General features: G+C 34.2%; 4 protein-coding genes across 5 annotated transcripts in view; 3 read left to right on the forward strand and 1 right to left on the reverse strand.

Moving 5' to 3' along the window:
• The window catches only part of LOC108565681, an 8,263-nt gene extending 6,927 nt beyond the window's left edge, over positions 1 to 1,336 (forward strand). Inside the window, exons 3-5 of the mRNA XM_017925257.1 lie at positions 100 to 273; positions 332 to 448; positions 872 to 1,336. Coding sequence (XP_017780746.1) covers positions 100 to 273; positions 332 to 448; positions 872 to 946 — 366 coding nt within the window. The 3' untranslated portion in view covers positions 947 to 1,336. The remainder of the gene's footprint in view (positions 1 to 99; positions 274 to 331; positions 449 to 871) is intronic.
• Positions 1,337 to 1,884: 548 nt separating this feature from the next.
• Positions 1,885 to 4,241, forward strand: LOC108565689 (huntingtin-interacting protein 1-like). The gene is made up of 8 exons (XM_017925270.1): positions 1,885 to 1,960; positions 2,045 to 2,308; positions 2,415 to 2,572; positions 2,640 to 2,701; positions 2,750 to 3,012; positions 3,072 to 3,265; positions 3,318 to 3,472; positions 3,525 to 4,241. Exons 1-8 carry the CDS (start codon positions 1,922 to 1,924, stop codon positions 3,530 to 3,532), a joined length of 1,143 nt encoding a protein of 380 aa, XP_017780759.1. The 5' UTR covers positions 1,885 to 1,921; the 3' UTR covers positions 3,533 to 4,241.
• A 729-nt stretch (positions 4,242 to 4,970) lies between these two features.
• LOC108565688 (huntingtin-interacting protein 1-related protein-like) lies at positions 4,971 to 11,491 on the forward strand. 2 transcript variants are annotated; one of them, XM_017925268.1, is made up of 15 exons: positions 4,971 to 5,081; positions 5,138 to 5,364; positions 5,909 to 6,172; positions 6,296 to 6,453; positions 6,525 to 6,586; positions 6,635 to 6,897; positions 6,957 to 7,168; positions 7,221 to 7,384; positions 7,437 to 7,510; positions 7,567 to 7,773; positions 7,831 to 7,981; positions 8,039 to 8,347; positions 8,406 to 8,650; positions 8,777 to 9,030; positions 10,793 to 11,490. In XM_017925268.1, exons 2-15 carry the CDS (start codon positions 5,281 to 5,283, stop codon positions 11,193 to 11,195), a joined length of 2,850 nt encoding a protein of 949 aa, XP_017780757.1. In that variant the 5' UTR covers positions 4,971 to 5,081; positions 5,138 to 5,280; the 3' UTR covers positions 11,196 to 11,490. The 2 variants fall into 2 exon arrangements, with proteins under 2 accessions (XP_017780757.1, XP_017780758.1); XM_017925269.1 differs by lacking the exon at positions 4,971 to 5,081 and adding an exon at positions 5,701 to 5,827 and having other exon boundaries at positions 5,276 to 5,364; positions 10,793 to 11,491.
• Positions 11,492 to 12,641: 1,150 nt separating this feature from the next.
• Positions 12,642 to 16,723, reverse strand: part of LOC108565680 (WW domain-binding protein 4) — a 6,159-nt gene continuing 2,077 nt past the window's right edge. The window contains exons 2-5 of the mRNA XM_017925256.1: positions 13,430 to 13,739; positions 13,250 to 13,376; positions 13,014 to 13,193; positions 12,642 to 12,949 (exon numbers count right to left, since the gene is read on the reverse strand). Of these exons, the coding sequence (XP_017780745.1) occupies positions 12,748 to 12,949; positions 13,014 to 13,193; positions 13,250 to 13,376; positions 13,430 to 13,739 (819 nt within the window). The 3' untranslated portion in view covers positions 12,642 to 12,747. The remainder of the gene's footprint in view (positions 12,950 to 13,013; positions 13,194 to 13,249; positions 13,377 to 13,429; positions 13,740 to 16,723) is intronic.

A 16,723-nucleotide genomic window follows, 5' to 3' on the forward strand; every position in this document is an offset into this window, starting at 1 on the left:
CAGCTAATTTTGTAGTAAATGAAATGTGAGCCACGTCCAATTTTAGAGCATTGTCTAATCTTACTATTAGCTCATCTTAATTAAGAATTTAATTTACAGATTTTGGGAATCGTTGTCGTAGGTCTATTGGGACATTACCACAAGACCTTTTACTACACCCACGAGATCTTCTTCCTGCTGATGGCCGTGACGTTTCTGATTGCAACCTTCCTGCTACTTCTCTCCTGCCTCACATCGATTTCCACTGCTTCGATCATCAGCAAGACATCATACGTAAGATCAAAGATTTTATCTTGAAGAAAAGTTTTTAGAAAATTTCATGTTATTGCAGGAAGTGATCTATCATGGAGCAGCCTGCATTATGTACATTGCTGCGAGCATCGCTTTCCTCGTCAAAGTCAGTGATAATAGACGCAGCGGAAGCTATGAACCTGATATGGCAGCAGGAGTAAGTCATAAACAGAAGACTTAAAGACAACAAAATGTTCTTTATTAGTACTTATATTATCTAAATTTCAAAGAACTTTAGATATTACATAATTTTGACAGTTTTAAACAAATGTCATAATTATGTAATCAACCAAGGAAAATTTGTAGTAATTAATCATCAAATTTGTATATACATTTAATAGTCTTACAATCTCTTCTTACAAGAGTAATTAATTATGTAATTTTAATATTAAATGGACTAATTGATCTACTATCAAAATTTGACGTTGGATTATGTAATTTTAGGATTAGTGACATTGATTTTTGACGTTTAATCAATGTCACTAACCCTAAAATTACATAATAATGACAATTACAACGTCACAATAATCAACGTTATAATCATAAAAAGCGATTATCTAATCATTTTCTTTTATTTCAGTCTATTGGATTAGCCATCGCCATTCTCTACCTCTTCAGCACAGTTTTAGCTCAAAGGTCGTACAGGGGACTGTAAATCTGAGCTTTAACTAATCTTTAATTCGTCTAATTTTATATAAATATAGATTAGTTGAAGCTTTCTGCTTAACAATGCATTTGAACGAACGTAATCTCGATTTATAGTAAAAATAAAACTTTCTACTGTATTAATTCTGATGAATGAAAAGTTCAATTTTCAATTTTATATACTGTATACACAAAATGGTAAAAATCTCGTGTTCAAAGCGTTGATCGATGTGCCTTAAATGTTTGCTAATTTTTATAATCATTGTATTTTTTATCTCTTGATAATTCAATGTGACTTTTTTGTTATTTCTTGTACTAATTTTTGTAATAAGAAGTGTACTGTATATTTATTGTAATTAGTGTGTAAGTGTGATCAATCAATAAACGAATACAATATTAAGTAATTATTTATCATTTTGTTACATTGATAAATTATATATTTACTTTAATAAATTTTATTTTAATAAAATTATTAAACAATTTACTTTTATTTTACCAGCTGATATCAAGCAAATGCAGGAAACGAATAATGACTCATGATTACAAATATAGTTATAGGAATTGAATGATTAATATAATAGTTAAATAATAAAAAAGTAAATAAAAAATTTCCATATATTGATTGCTTATAGAGGACTATACTTACTGGAAAGCCCAAGGTTTTATCTTTAAAATACATTCTAAATGTTTAAATTAGTATTTGTGGTCATCGAGTAATTAAATAAAATGTGAAGACATTTCAATTCAAGCCCAATATTTATCTTATCTCACTCATCACTGATACTTTATCACACTTCCATTATACCAGTGTAAATAAGTCCTCACCACTATTAAATTACTGTAAATAAAGTAAGTGCATTTTGCTTGATCGCATGATCTTTATTTAATAAATAATTTTATTTTCCAGATATACATTGCATGCAAAAACCTTACCTACATACTTTTATTTATTATATTTTTGTTTTAAATATTAATTTTATTTAATATGGACAAAGTTTACAGTGAAAAAGAGTTTATGAAGCATGTAAGTACACTTATAGTGTTTTATGTGTGTGTTCTTATATGTTTTTTTATAATCTTTGATATAGGAAGATGTGTGTATTTTTAGAATGTCGCTCTTCGCAAAGCCATCAACAAGGAGGAATCACCAGTCAAGCAGAAACATGTCAGGTCTGCAATCATTGGCACATATTCACTGCAAGGGGCTCAGGTTTTCTGGAGCATCTCTGTGCAATTGCCCTGCATGGATAACATGATTGTAGCTTGGAAATTCTGCTATGTTTTGCACATAATTCTGAGGGAAGGACACCCTTTGTGTTTGAGCCACAACCATAGGCACAGGGAATATCTGGATAATATTGGAAAACTATGGGTAAATTTTCTAAAATTGTAAATTTTGATTTAGTCAAATTAATTAGTTTGTTTTTCAGTTATGAAAGTGTGAAATGATTTTTATATTTTCTTTGTTATTATTTTAGGGTAACTCGGAGGATGGTTATGGGAAATTGATAAAACAGTACACGCATATCCTTATGAACAAGCTGGATTTCCACCGGAAAAATCCTCGGTTTCCAGGCAACCTGAACGTTACCACGGACGATTTGTTGTCTATATGCGGAAACAATCCGGATATATGGTGCAACCGCCTTCTAGGATAACATCAAAAGTACTGAACTAATCTTAACAATTTTCAATGTTTGCAGCTTCCAAATGTCCGTCGATATGTTCGATTACTTGGATACCATCCTGGATCTTCAAAAGACTAGTGAGTTATCAATGATTGAAGTTAATTTGAACTAATTGGTTTTTGTAGTATTCCTGTATAAATCGAGTTCGATGACGATGCAAGGACAATGCCGCCTCGGACCGATCATTCCTTGCATCCACGATGCCTCGTGCATTTACGACCATAACCTGAAGATCCTCTTCTACCTGCATTCTTCAATACCTTACGACGTACTCTCCGGACATCGGGATCGCTTCATTAACCAGTTCAAGCAGCTGAAGCTCTTCTACCAAAACACGAACATGATGCATTACTTCAAGAATCTGATCACCGTTCCTCCATTACCCGATGTACCTCTTTGTTTTTAATTCATCGATTTACTAGATTATCATTTATTGTTTTTGTTTAGAAACCGCCCAATTTCCAAGACAACTTCAACATTAACGTACCGCGAGTGGTTTACTTTCTGCCAGAAGAGAACTATCCGACCACCTCCAACCTGATTGACACCGCGCCTTTAAATTACCGCCTGGATAACTTCGATATAATCGAGGAGCAGGATAATATCATTAAAAATTTGCACGAGGATTGCGATAGATTAAGGTTAATTCTTTTAAATACTCGCATTAATGAATTATTAAAGAATACTTTTCAGGTTCGAATTTAACGATTTGTATAACAAAGGTAGAGAGGATAAGAATAAAATGGAAGATCACATAACCAATTTAGAAACGAAGTTGGCTATTAAAGAAAGCGAGTTGACCCACGAGAAAGAACTGTACACGCTTTCTCAAGCGCAGGCTACAGAACGTAAGTCAAGCTGTAATTAAGGGCTTATGTAATTTTCATTATGTTTTCACAGATAAATAGAAGGAGAAAATGTGAAGACACTTCAATTCAAACCTAACATTTATTAATCAACTTTGACAGCCTATAACTGAAGAACTGTGTACAACACAAATTTGGTAATATGATCATAAGAAAGACTATAGTTTTATGTTTAATATACACAATTAATGATCTAATTGCTATACGTGGTCATCAAGAAATTAAATAAAATATGAAGATTCTTCAATTCAAACCCAAATTTTATTGCTCAACTTTTACAGTTTAAAAGTGAAGAACGGTGTATAACACAAATTAGATAATATGATCATTGGAATGGTTATAATTTTATCTTTTGAGTGCATCTGCAATGATCTAATTAATATGCGTTGTTAAAGAGTAATTCAATATAACGTGAAGACTATACATATTCAATTTTGACAGCATATTATATCAATTCGGTAATTAACTGTTATTTAGTGTTTGCTCATGTTAACATATGTTAAAATGAGTTATGTTAATTTTGGATATTTTATGTACAGGAAATAGCCGTGACAAGGCTTCAATGATTCCAAATAAAGAATATTTTAATTGTGAAACTCATGTAAACAATTGTCACGTGCGTCAAACAATTCAAATTATTCATTCATTGTTCAACCTCTAATTACATTGTCAAAACTGTACACATTTTTACTCATTATTCCTTAAAATTTGCTACAAATAACACAAATTATTTAATACTTCAAAAACACGTTCAGGTACAAAATTTTCATAATAAATTAATAATTATTACAATAGTTGATGTTTATATAACAAGAAATTATAAATTAAAAAAAAACTAGTTCATAATCAATTATTTACAAATTAGTTATCATAAATATTCATCGAAATAATTAATTATTTAAACAAGAAACAACAACTTTAAATGCCCGGTTGATGATTAGTTCCAAATATTTGTTTTAATTATGATGTAATTAGTAAAAATTTGAATAAATTTGAATATTTACATAGGCAACTTTATTCACTCTGAATGGTAATGCTTACTGAAAACTTAATTAATTAGTAGCAAAATGTTAATTAATGCATTTTTTTTTTCATTAAAAATAAGATTATTATTAACAATAATTATTATTATACTGATAGAAAATGGAAGCAAAAATATAATAAATTTAGATAATTCCAATAATTATTGTAATTAGTATTTCAATAAGACGTAAATCTTATTAGTCTTAGTTAATAATATTTAAGGTATTATTATAATAAATATTTAGGTGAATTGGCAGTTAAAGTGGATGTTAAATTTTAAAGTACACATTAACAGTTTGTTAAACTATCCCCAAATAAGTAGATAATGTGATAATAATGGTAGATATCTGAAAACAATGATTATTGTTATATAATAAGTAAATTGTAGATTCAAATTTTGAATATTGAGATGTATGCAACTTATGTAACAGGAGCAGCAGCTGCTTGCATTAACTTCAGTCCACAATTTATTGTCATTGTCACAATTTCCTTCCTGTGTGCAGTACTTTATATGTATTTATTTATTTATTTGTTAGTGTAACTGCGCTGGAATCGTGTGCTGATAACGGTACGTCTTTGGTAATTGTTGAAATCTGCATACAATAATTGTGTGTTGAATTGAAGAGAAGTACAATAACATAAAAAACATTATGTTGAATTGAAATTGTTGCTGACACCAAAGAAGAAGAAGAAAATAAAAGAGTTTTTACTGTACATTTCGTTACTGTAACAATTGAAAATAAAGGAATTGAAGCTGTTTGTTGGCTATGGCTTCACTATCATTGCCGAGGGTGCTCCAGACCAGGAAGACAAGTCTGGAAATCGAGAGGGAAAACTTTGAAAAGTCCCAGGTGAGTGCATAGAACATCTGCATGAATGAATACACCCACTTCCATGACTCACTTTTCTATTTACCATTTGTTTATTTATCTATTCACTTCCTTCATATTCCACACAGCTTTCTAAACACTCTCAACTATTGAATGATTATCAGCATTTCATTTTCTATATATATTATTTCTAAAAACAAACAATTTTATCTTATCTCACTCATCACTGATATTTTATCACACTTCCATTATACCAGTGTGTAAATACGTTCTCATCTCAATTAAACTACTGTAAATAAAGTAAGTGCATTTTGCATTCGGCATGATCTTTATTTAATTAAAAATTTTATTTTCCAGATATCCATTGCATGCAAAACCTACTAATCTCCTACCCACATACTTTTATTTATTGCAATTTTTTTTTTAAATATTAATTTTACTTAATATGGACGAAGTTTACAGTGAAAAAGAGTTTATGAAGCATGTAAGTACACTTATAGTGTTTTATGTGTGTGCTCTTGTTTCTTTTTATAATATTTGATATAGCGAAATGTGTGTATTTTAGAATGTCGCTCTTCACAAAGCCATCAACAAGGAGGAATCACCTGTCAAGCAGAAACATGTCAGGTCTGCAATCATCGGCACATTTTCACAGCAAGGGGCTCAGGTGTTCTGGAGCATCTCTGTGCGATTGCCATGCATGGATGACATGATTGTAGCTTGGAAATTCTGCTATGTTTTGCACAAAATTCTGAGGGAGGGACATCCTCTGTGTTTGAGCCACAGCCAGAGGCACAGGGAATATCTGGATAATATTGGAAAACTATGGGTAAATTTTCTTCTAACTTGTAAATATTTATTTAGTTAATTTCATTTGCTTGAACATCATTAGTTTGTTTTTCAGTTATGAAAGTATGAAATGATTTTTATATTATCTTTGTTATTATTTTAGGGTCATTTGGAGGATGGTTATGGGAAATTGATAAAACAGTACACGCATATCCTTATGAACAAGCTGGATTTTCATCGGAAAAATCCTCGGTTTCCAGGCAACCTGAACGTTACCACGGACGATTTGACGTCTATATGCGGAAACAATCCGGATATATGGTATAACCGCCTTCTAGGATAACATCAACAAACAGTACTGAACTAATCTTAAAAATTTTCAATGTTTGCAGCTTCCAAATGTCCGTCGAGATGTTCGATTACTTGGATACCATCCTGGATCTTCAAAAGACTAGTGAGTTATCAATGATTGAAGTTAATTTGAACTAATTGGTTTTTGTAGTATTCCTGTATAAATCAAGTTCGATGACGATGCAAGGACAATGCCGCCTCGGACCGATCATTCCTTGCATCCAGGACGCCTCACGCATTTACGATCACAACGTGAAGATCCTCTTTCTGCTGCATTCTTCAGTACCTTACGACGTACTCTCCGGACATCGGGATCGCTTCATGAAGCAGTTCAAGCAGCTGAAGCTCTTCTACCAACATACGAACATGATGCATTACTTCAAGAATCTGATCACCGTTCCTCCATTACCCGATGTACGTCTTTGTTTTTAATTCATCGATTTACTAGATTGTCATTTATTGTTTATGTTTAGAAACCGCCCAATTTCCAAGACAACTTCAACACTTACGTAACGCAGGAGGTTTACGTTCCACCCGAAGAGGAAGAGCCGACCACCGCCAACCTGATTGACACCGCTGACGTTCCCGACACCGCGCCTATAAGTTACCTCCCGGATAACTTCGATATAATCGCGGAGCGGGATAATATCATTAAAAATTTGCAAGAGGATTGCGAGAGATTAAGGTTAATTCTTTTAAATACTCGCATTAATGAATTACTAAAGATTACTTTTCAGGGTCGAAGTTAACGATTTGTATAGGAAAGGTAGAGAGGATAAGAATAAAATGGAAGATCACATAACCAATTTAGAAACGAAGTTGGCTATTAAAGAAAGCGAGTTGACTCACGAGAAAGAACTGAACGAGTTGAACGCGCTTTCTCAAGCGCAGGATCAAGAACGTAAGTCAAACAGCAATTAAAGGGATTAAGTAATTCATTATTTTTATCACAGATAAAGAGAAGGAAGAGCGCTTCAAGAATTATTACATGAAATTGCGCGAGGAGCACATCAGTTTGTTGCGAGAGGTATTTTTATTTTTGTATGTAATTTGAAGATTTGCTATGTAAGATTTATATTGCAGAAAGCTAAAGTGGATAAAAGTTTGAAATCGGCGGAGGAGAAGATGCCCGAATTGGTGAGTTTCAATAAAACTGTGGAAACGAAGCTGAAGGAGGCGGAGATGAAGCAGAACGAAGCGCTCAAAGAGTTGCAATCCGTGAAATTGGAAAAATCCGACGAATTGGCCGGATTCCATCGAGAAATCGAGACTTTGAAAATGGAAAAAGAGGTAAAAAGTTAAAATATTTAATTATTAAATCTAATAGTAAAATAATTATTATTTCAGGCTTTTAAGAAAAATAGTTCTGAGGTTGATGTGAGCTTGGTGGAGACTAGGAAAAAATTGGAGGAAACTAAAATGGAAAAGAAGGAGCTTGATGAGAAGATCAATGAGTTGATGTCGAGCATTTCCAAGCAATCCGTGGAAGTGATAAAAAGTGAGTATTTTTTAAAAATTCTAATTACGTAATTTTTTTGATAATTTTTGCTTATAGTGAAGAGCGAAAACGATGATAAACTGAAGGACTTCGTGGAGAAGTCTTTGGATGCGAACGTGGCTTGCCTGAAATGCTCTATCGTCGAGTCTGAGAGCCCTGCGACTTCGGCTCTTTCCTGCACTCCCGAATACTTGAGAGCCTCGACGGTTCCTTGCCAAGAAGCTATAGAATCTTTGAGAGGATTGTCGCTCGACGAACCTCGATACTTGTTACCTGCCGCTAACAAACTTGCCTGTAAGTTCAGTATTTTCATTCTACAAGGGAGAGCCACTTCCAATACCAGTCCTGATATTTCGTTCGGAGAAAGTGAGTATATTTCTTGTTTAATTGTATGTATGTTTGTTTATTTGGTTTTGCGTTTCAGAATTGACCGATGAATGCAAAGCTCTCGGTGAGAGCGTCTTGAATTTGCTGGAGGGCATCAAGACGCGATCGCTGACAGACGAAGGACTGCAGAAGAGTCTGGACCATCTGTCCAGTGTTGCTTCGCTCGCTGAAACCATGATCGAGAGAATCCATGGAAACGTGTCGGAGAATTTGGAGAATATGTTGGAGTGCGAAATCACTGCAATGGACAAGGCTATAGAAGAAGGCGCGAAAAAGATGCAGGTTAGTACAAAATTGATGTACGCTAAGCGAACGTACAGTACGTTCGTACGGATATTTGTAAATGTCTACTGATATCTGCACGTCAGTCAGTTACTAATTATAGAATTTTGTTCTTCTTAATTTCAGGAAATGTTGAGCAAATCTCGTGAAGCGGACTCTGGCATCAAATTGCAAGTGAACGAGAAGATCCTCGATAGCTGCACGATGCTTATGCTGGCCATCAGAGTTCTAGTGCAGAAATCTAAGCTGCTGCAGGAGGAAATCGTGCAGCAGGGTAAAGGAACTGCAACTGCCAAGGAGTTTTACAAGAGGAATCACAAGTGGACCGATGGATTCATATCCGCTGCTAAAGCTATTGGAGTAGCAGCTACATATTTACTGTAAGTAACGTTACTTTATCGTTTAAACCTACAATTTCGACTATTTTCACATTTTATTTCAAATTCTTAAGTTCTATTTGATGAAACATTTATTTACTTGAATGGGAGTTAGCTGAAACGAATTCAGCCAATAAGACACATCAATTTGTTCAGGTAGTTCTGATTTTGAGAAATTTGTTTTAAAAATTCTTTAAGATATGCGACTCTCATAACAAGTGAGTGTATGCAGTTGCCTTTTTCTGTATTGATTGATAAGAGATGTCAAAGCATCTGCAAAGGTTATATTATTTCAATTAAAGTTGGAAAAGATGTTCCAACAGATTTTCAATATAACGAAATTGAATGCGGTGCATAATGCAAGAAGCTTCTCCAACTTGCCAAGAAGGGCTTTGATGTATGTACCTGGCAGTGATGAAAGAAAATTGGGTAAAGCCTTTAAACTTGATGTGGATTGCATTGTGATGGACTGTGAGGATGGTGTGGCAAGTAACAAGAAGACCCATGCCAGAGAAACCTTGAGAAAGATCCTGCAGAACCCAAAACCGATGAAGAATAGAGAATATGATTTAGGTTTCAGGGTGAATGATATTAGCACAGAGTACTTTGTGCATGATGTTGAAGCTGCTTTAACAAACCCCACCATTCCAGATACCATAGTTTTGCCAAAGGTGAATAGCATAGAGCAAGTGAAGGCTTTCTCTGCAGAGGTCAGCAAGTACCCAAACAGAGGTTTCAATTTGGTTATGCTCATTGAGTCTGCAATGGCAGTGCTGAATGTGACTGAGATTATAAGGGTTGCTTTTGATGAGGGCAAGAAGGCCAACTTCAATCCAGCTGGGCTTATCTTCGGTGGAGATGATTATCTGGCTGATATTGGGGCAAGGAAGAGTTCGGATTGTGGTGAGCTGATTTACGCGAGGCAGAAGATGGTTGCTGCTGCGAAAGCTTACAAGATGCAAGCAATCGATGTCGTGCATATTCAGTACAAAGATTTGGAGAGTCTGAAGAGGCAGTCGGAGCAGGGCGCTGCGTTTGGGTTCACCGGGAAACAGGTCATTCATCCCGACCAAGTTCCTATTGTGCAGAAGGCTTTCCTGCCCACCGTCACTCAATATAATTGGGCTAAGGGAGTTTTGGAAGCGTTCGAAGCGCACGAGAAGTCCGGAAAAGGGGCTTTCACGTACAACAATGCTATGATTGATTTACCCACAGTGAAGCAAGCCAACAATATAGTAGAACTTTATAAACTGGAAGGAAAATAGATTAATAGTATATCCATGTAACGGGATACAATTCTAGTTTCCTTTGAACTAATGACCATTATAAGACAGATGCACTAATATAAGGACAATAAACTAATACATAGTCTTTTACCACAAATTCAGAAATTAGATCTTCAATTGTGTGCAAATTGAGCAAAACAGTAATTATTGTTTGTAATTAAAAATTAACAAATATTACATTTAGTTTATTGTTTAAACCCTTGCTTCACTTAATAAAACAAAATTCAACACTAGAAGATGTTTTGTGACAATACAGGAAAGTTAAGCAAAGTGTGGCGTTGATGCATTTGTAAAGACGATTTATAGAGTAGTAACGCTTATAATAAAGAACAATTACACATATATAATTATGCTATACTTGACAAGTAACTTGTACAAAGTATTATATTGTTATTCTCCATAGCAACAAGTATGACAAGTTCATGATTGTTTAGACCAGTTGCAGAAATGATTTTCATCTTTCTTTTTTTTTTTTGCAGGAGTTCAGCTGATAAAGTGGTCAGAGGTGAGGGTAAGCTTGAGCAGCTCGTGGTAGCTGCCCATCAGATATCCGCGTCGACAGCACAATTGGTGGTGGCCAGTCGCGTGAAGGCGCACCGCAACAGCGAGAATCTGAAGAACCTTTCAGATGCCTCGAAGAACGTTACCAGTTGCACCGGGGCGATCGTCGGAACGGTGAAGGATTGCAGTGAACTGATAGACGAACCCACCGAATTGGATCTGAGCAACATGACCGTTCTGCAAGCGACCAGATCGGAGATGGAGGCTCAGGTGAGGGTTCTCGCCTTGGAAAAGGAACTGGAGGAGGAGAGGTTCAAGCTTTCCGCACTGCGAAGACACAATTACCAGCGCTCTGGAAGCGACGAGGGTGGTAGTAACTAAGGTTGTTTTCTTCTTTTAAGTATAAAATGACGTTTTTTTTACGGATGTATTTCTTCTTTATTTTTGAGTATTATGTAAGGAATCCAAAGAATAATATTTATATATCATATGTAGTAATTTATATTGCTTTCTAGTTGTTTACACACTAAAAAAATGTCTACTGAAAATGAAAGAAATTTGAGTAATGTCGATCGCGCATTTCGTAACAATTGTTTTCTTCTATTAAACAATTAAAACAAAAACAACATGCATTATAACGTGGAAGGAAAAATGGTATTGATATACTGTTATTAATATATTTTTATATGTATACAATTTTTAATCCGTTATTATTGTATTTGCTAATAAATGAAACAATAATTATATCTCGTTTTTCAAGATTTTCCTAACATGCATATTTTTGTAAATATAAAAATATTTAAAATAAATATAAAACAGTTCTACAATTGTAAAATGAAGCTAAAAATTTTCAGTACGCACATTCGAAAGGTAAGTCTTCAGTTTATGCATTTTATTGGAATTCTGTAATCAAACATACAGACATGTATGTTTGGTTGCCTACAATAAAGTTATCAATCATAGAAAAGTTTCAAATTTTCAGGATCATTCAAAAACGAAATATCAATACTAGAAGTTATCCAACTGTGCCATTCAGATGTTGATAGTCTCCAGTTTATAATTTTTGTTGAACTGTGTTGTTTGCCGATGAATTATAGGCGCCAATATCCTAATAAACGTTCTGAAAATTTGTATTTATCAATAATAAATAAATAAAATTATGTATTACGACTATTACATAGCAGGTGACGTTTATTACAAATATTAACATGCAATTAACGTGAAATCACAGCATTTTGATATGTATGTTGTGTTGCCTGGATCTTAGGCGCAAAAAGGAATATCAAATTTTTGTAACAGCTAGTGCCATCTCTTCGCAATACAATGAAGATTATAGTTCAGCAATTTCTGCGCTGTTCAAAATCAATTTCATTAAAAACACAAATATTAATATAAACACGTTTCGCATTATCATTATATACTAATACAGATGATATTAGTTTATTTGTCTTTACATTTGGTTAATTAGTTACTATGATAGTTGCATTTTATTATTTGTAATAAACGCCATCTTGTCGCTTTTAGTCGTAATACTAAATTTAAATAATTATTTTTGATTAAAAGTTAATTATAGAAGAAATAGGGAAATATTTGTTAGTATTCTGTATACACACTATAAGTCTGTACTTTTATCTTTAATTTGTATATATATAATTGTACCTACTTTGTGTAGTTGCCAAATTATTAAGTTTTCGGTGTGATCATTGGAAAGACCATAGTTTTATCTATAATTTGCATATTAAATCTTTTAATTAGATTGCATGGATGTCTTGTAATTAAATAAAAGGTGAAGATAGGAAGATACAAATTTAACCAAAAGTTGTCGATTTTTTTTTATTATTAAAATAAAAGCAATATACAAATATACAAACGGATTAAAATAAACAATTGAATTGGTCCTATTTACGTTTCGTTCTTCAGTGCAAAGAATCGATCAGTCTTCCTCATCCTCCGTCCTCGTCCTGACGCTTCGCTTGAAGCCACCACCGAACTTCCTCTTCTTAAACTGAACCTTCTCGTTACCACCCAAACTCTCAACGGTCTTCTCTTTAAACACCTTCACTGGAGGTTCCTCTTCCGCAGCTTGTTCTTCATCTTCCTCAGCAGCTCCTGTTTCCCGATTATCCTTTTGAGGTCTATAAGACAAAATAGAAAATTATGTACACGATTCAATTTATAGGAGTGTAAGATTATACTTACTCAGGATCTTCGATGATGGTGGTTTGGACCACGTTCCATCTCCCGTATGGATTCGTTTTCCCTTCCTCTAACAATGGAGCAGCAACTACAGGAGCTATATCCTCCACCCTGCGTTCCTTCATCTTCTCTCTGGCCGCTCTCGCCCGATCCTCATCATCCTGCTTCTTTTCAGTTTGAGCCCTGAAAACGCGAATTATTAATCTTGAAACACCCAAAATTATTGCTTTCATTCTTACTTCAATCGCGTATCAAGTATTTGCTTCTTGTTGAACTCCTTCCACTGCGCCTTCGAGGTATTGGCTGAGTCTTCGTTCTGCTCCGCTATGCTCAAGAAACCTTCCTCCGGCGCTTTCCACGCGGATTCTGCAAATCAACAACATTACTTCTTTGCTACCAAAACCCATGATGATTCGTACCGTTCGTTACGATGTTCCAATAATAAGTTTGTCCACCTTCAGATTTAGCCTCGCGCCACATCTTTCCCGTCTTCACGGAGATGGCCAAATTATCCTCGGCCACTTTCTTATTGATGTTGATCGAGGTGAGGTCGGCATTACTCTCAACGTCCTTCCTGTACGCTTCCAGAGCTGCGGCCTCCATTTGCGCCAAAGCCCTGTCCTCCCTGAGGTTCTGCCTCTCATCATAACTGGACTTCTTCGTGATGTATTTTAACCTCTTAGCAACATTATCCTTGTGCCGTCTTCCCTTCTCGTGGAACTCAACGCTCTGCAAAACAAAAACGAAAAAAAAAAATAGATTAAATGCACACTCTAAATAAAATAAAACTTACATAAAACCAAAACAAATCATATAATCATAAGAGCGCACAAAAAATGTATATCGTTGTGCGCTTGTTGAAGCCATAAATATTCGTTAACTGCAGAAACGCGTGCTGCCCAAAAAACCAAAACACATACACGCACACGATCGACGTTTTAAATTTAGAAAATAGTGGAAATAAATTAGACGCTTTTCGCGTGAATGGTCGGACTTTCTTTGCGATTTTTTTTTCCATGCGAAAAACCGATTCTAAAACAAATCTGAATGGAAATTGTCGAGATTTACGATAGCAAAATCGGAATTCAATAAAAGTTCGAAAATAAAAATTCAGTTTTGGAAACTACTCGCAATGACTAACAACTATTGTTTACAGAGAACGTGGATATAAACGTTCATTTGTTGTTGCAATCGTTTTAAAGACTCGAATTTATTGGTCAATTAAATTGTTGAGTTCGTATCGGAATTCAAAACAACGACGAAGAAACAAGAATGTATGAATACAGGCTACATTCCCCAAACATTCAGCTTTCATATGCTTTCATTCAATCTATTATAGTTTCCGAGAAAATCACTGAAAATGTAGAAACACTGCTTTTTCGAGTGTCAATTTTTCATTTTTTCTTTCAACATTGAAAGCAAATTGTAGATAAATGATCAAAACCACAACAATATGTGGGCACTACATTCTCCAAACATCCAGTTTTCATATGCATATTTTGGATCCATTCAATCTTATATAGTTTCTGAGCAAATCATTAAAATGATTTTCAAGCGTCAAGTTTTCATTTTTTCAATTTTGAACTCGAATTACAACCAAATGGATAAAACCATAGCAACGTTGAATACTGACTACATTTCCCAAACATTCAGCTTTCATATGCATCTTTTGGATCCATTCAATCTAATATAGTTTCTGAGAAAATCTCTAAAATGATTTTCAAGCGTTAATTTTTCATTTTTTCAATTTTCAACTCAAATTACATCCAAATGGGTAAAACCACAGCAACATATGAATACTGACTACATTCTCCGAACATTCAGCTTTCATATGCATCTTTTGGATCCATTCATACTATTATAGTTTCCGAGAAAATCACTAAAATGATTTTCAAGCGTTGATTTTTCATTCTTTCAATTTTGAACTCGAATTACAGCCAAATGGGTAAAATCACAGCAACGTATGAATATTCGCTACATTCTCCAAACATTCAGCTTTCATATGCATCTTTTGGATCCATTCAATCTAATATAGTTTCCGAGAAAATCACTAAAATGATTTTCAAGCGTTAATTCTTCATTTTTTCAATTTTGAACTCGAATTACAGCCAAATGGGTAAAACCACAGCAACGTATGAATATTCGCTACATTCTCCAACCATCCAGCTTTCATATGCATCTTTTGGATCCATTCAATCTACTATAGTTTATGAGAAAATCACAAAAAGGATTTTCAAGCGTTAATTTTTCATTTCTTCAATTTTGATCTCGAATTACAGCCAAATGGATAAAACCACAGCAATGTATGAATACTCTCTACATTCTCCAAATATCCAGTTTTCTTATGCATCTTTTGGATCCATTCAATCTAATATAGTTTATGAGAAAATCACTAAAATAGTCTATTTATAAAACAAGAATCCCTGACAATGAATATAGTTAATGATCCCTTTATTAATGTACTGTAAGTAAACTTGTTTTTATTAAGATCTGGTTAACGTAAAATCCTATTTAGACTAACAGGATTTACAGTGTGCTAAATGAAATTGCAAAAAAAAGTAGGGGCATTAATTCTGTCGGTTTGTAATCATTGAACGCAGTAAAGTCAATACAATACATCAATGTGCAAAAAAAAAATTTAATCGAGCTTAATGTAAACTTTATATACATACACGAAAAGTGAGAAGTAGTTGAAGAATGAAAAAAAAGAGAAGAGAACTGGAGTTGTTGATAAACCTCAAAAGTGTTTACGACAATCATTTAATTATAGATGACCCAGATCATCGGTTTTATATTCTATTTTTTTTTTCTCGAATTCGAATATCCTTATTACAATTTATAACATATTATGAAAATGCGGCCGAATTATGAATCTATAAATAAACCAAAGCGTTTCACCAACTCTTTTACGACCTGAAACCAATGAGAGAAAATAAAAACAAGAGGAAGAATCAAAGAAATGCATCCAACATTCGCATCCTTTTTGCAATCTGTCCTCCAGACACAATCGTTGCTCAACTATTTGCAAATGCTGGCAGATCTTAGCAATCCGCGCAAATCCAATTTACACAAAACAAAACACTGTATAGCGATGATGTGTGTGTGCGTTTGTTTCGTGTAGTATTGATTGCTGGGGATCTACGAAAATAAAATCCACACTTTCTCATGTATTAATAGGTATTCCGGCGTAAGCCTTGACGTGTTCTTTTTATAATCCTCGACGTGTTCATTTCTTCTTAATTCCCCAGATCCACTTCATAATTTTAAATTATCGACGCGATACTGAAAACATTCTGATTATACTCGATGCCTTATATATTTTTTTTTCATGATGATCCTTTGATGTTACAGCAAGGGGACATTCGGAATAACAGGACGGTAATGGGTTAACGAAAAAGAATTTTTGGAGGTGAAAGACATAAAAACGGAAACATTAAATAAAACGCTTTGATGAGACTAGCGAAGCGCGCCAAGTCTAAGAGTATTTTGAAAATAATCAAAAGGTAAACGAACCGATGATTGATGGTAGTTTTAGGAGACAAACTGGAGTGTCTTGTAAATCTTCAGTCTTCAAATCCGAATATTAACTAACATCGCTCATTTTATTTGATGAAACCTTACAACGATGTAACATAATTAGTATTTGTACATATTACGCACTACTTGACAAGTTTATTTGGCGCATAACCAATTTAGATCATCAATCACCGAGA

This window comes from Nicrophorus vespilloides, unplaced genomic scaffold, assembly GCF_001412225.1.
Source record: "Nicrophorus vespilloides isolate i.1.1-1 unplaced genomic scaffold, Nicve_v1.0, whole genome shotgun sequence".
In the NCBI taxonomy this organism is placed as follows: Eukaryota; Metazoa; Arthropoda; class Insecta; order Coleoptera; family Silphidae; genus Nicrophorus; species Nicrophorus vespilloides.

Excerpts from the sequence above, each read along its gene's own strand:
- LOC108565688 (XM_017925268.1), top strand. The coding sequence starts at position 5,281 with ATGGCTTCACTATCATTGCCGAGGGTGCTCCAGACCAGGAAGACAAGT. Across the intron at positions 6,898-6,956 it reads CCGTTCCTCCATTACCCGAT|AAACCGCCCAATTTCCAAGA; the intron begins GTACGTCTTTGT and ends GTTTATGTTTAG. Across the intron at positions 8,348-8,405 it reads TGATATTTCGTTCGGAGAAA|AATTGACCGATGAATGCAAA; the intron begins GTGAGTATATTT and ends TTTGCGTTTCAG.
- LOC108565689 (XM_017925270.1), top strand. The coding sequence starts at position 1,922 with ATGGACAAAGTTTACAGTGAAAAAGAGTTTATGAAGCAT. Across the intron at positions 3,013-3,071 it reads CCGTTCCTCCATTACCCGAT|AAACCGCCCAATTTCCAAGA; the intron begins GTACCTCTTTGT and ends GTTTTTGTTTAG. Across the intron at positions 3,266-3,317 it reads GAGGATTGCGATAGATTAAG|GTTCGAATTTAACGATTTGT; the intron begins GTTAATTCTTTT and ends AATACTTTTCAG.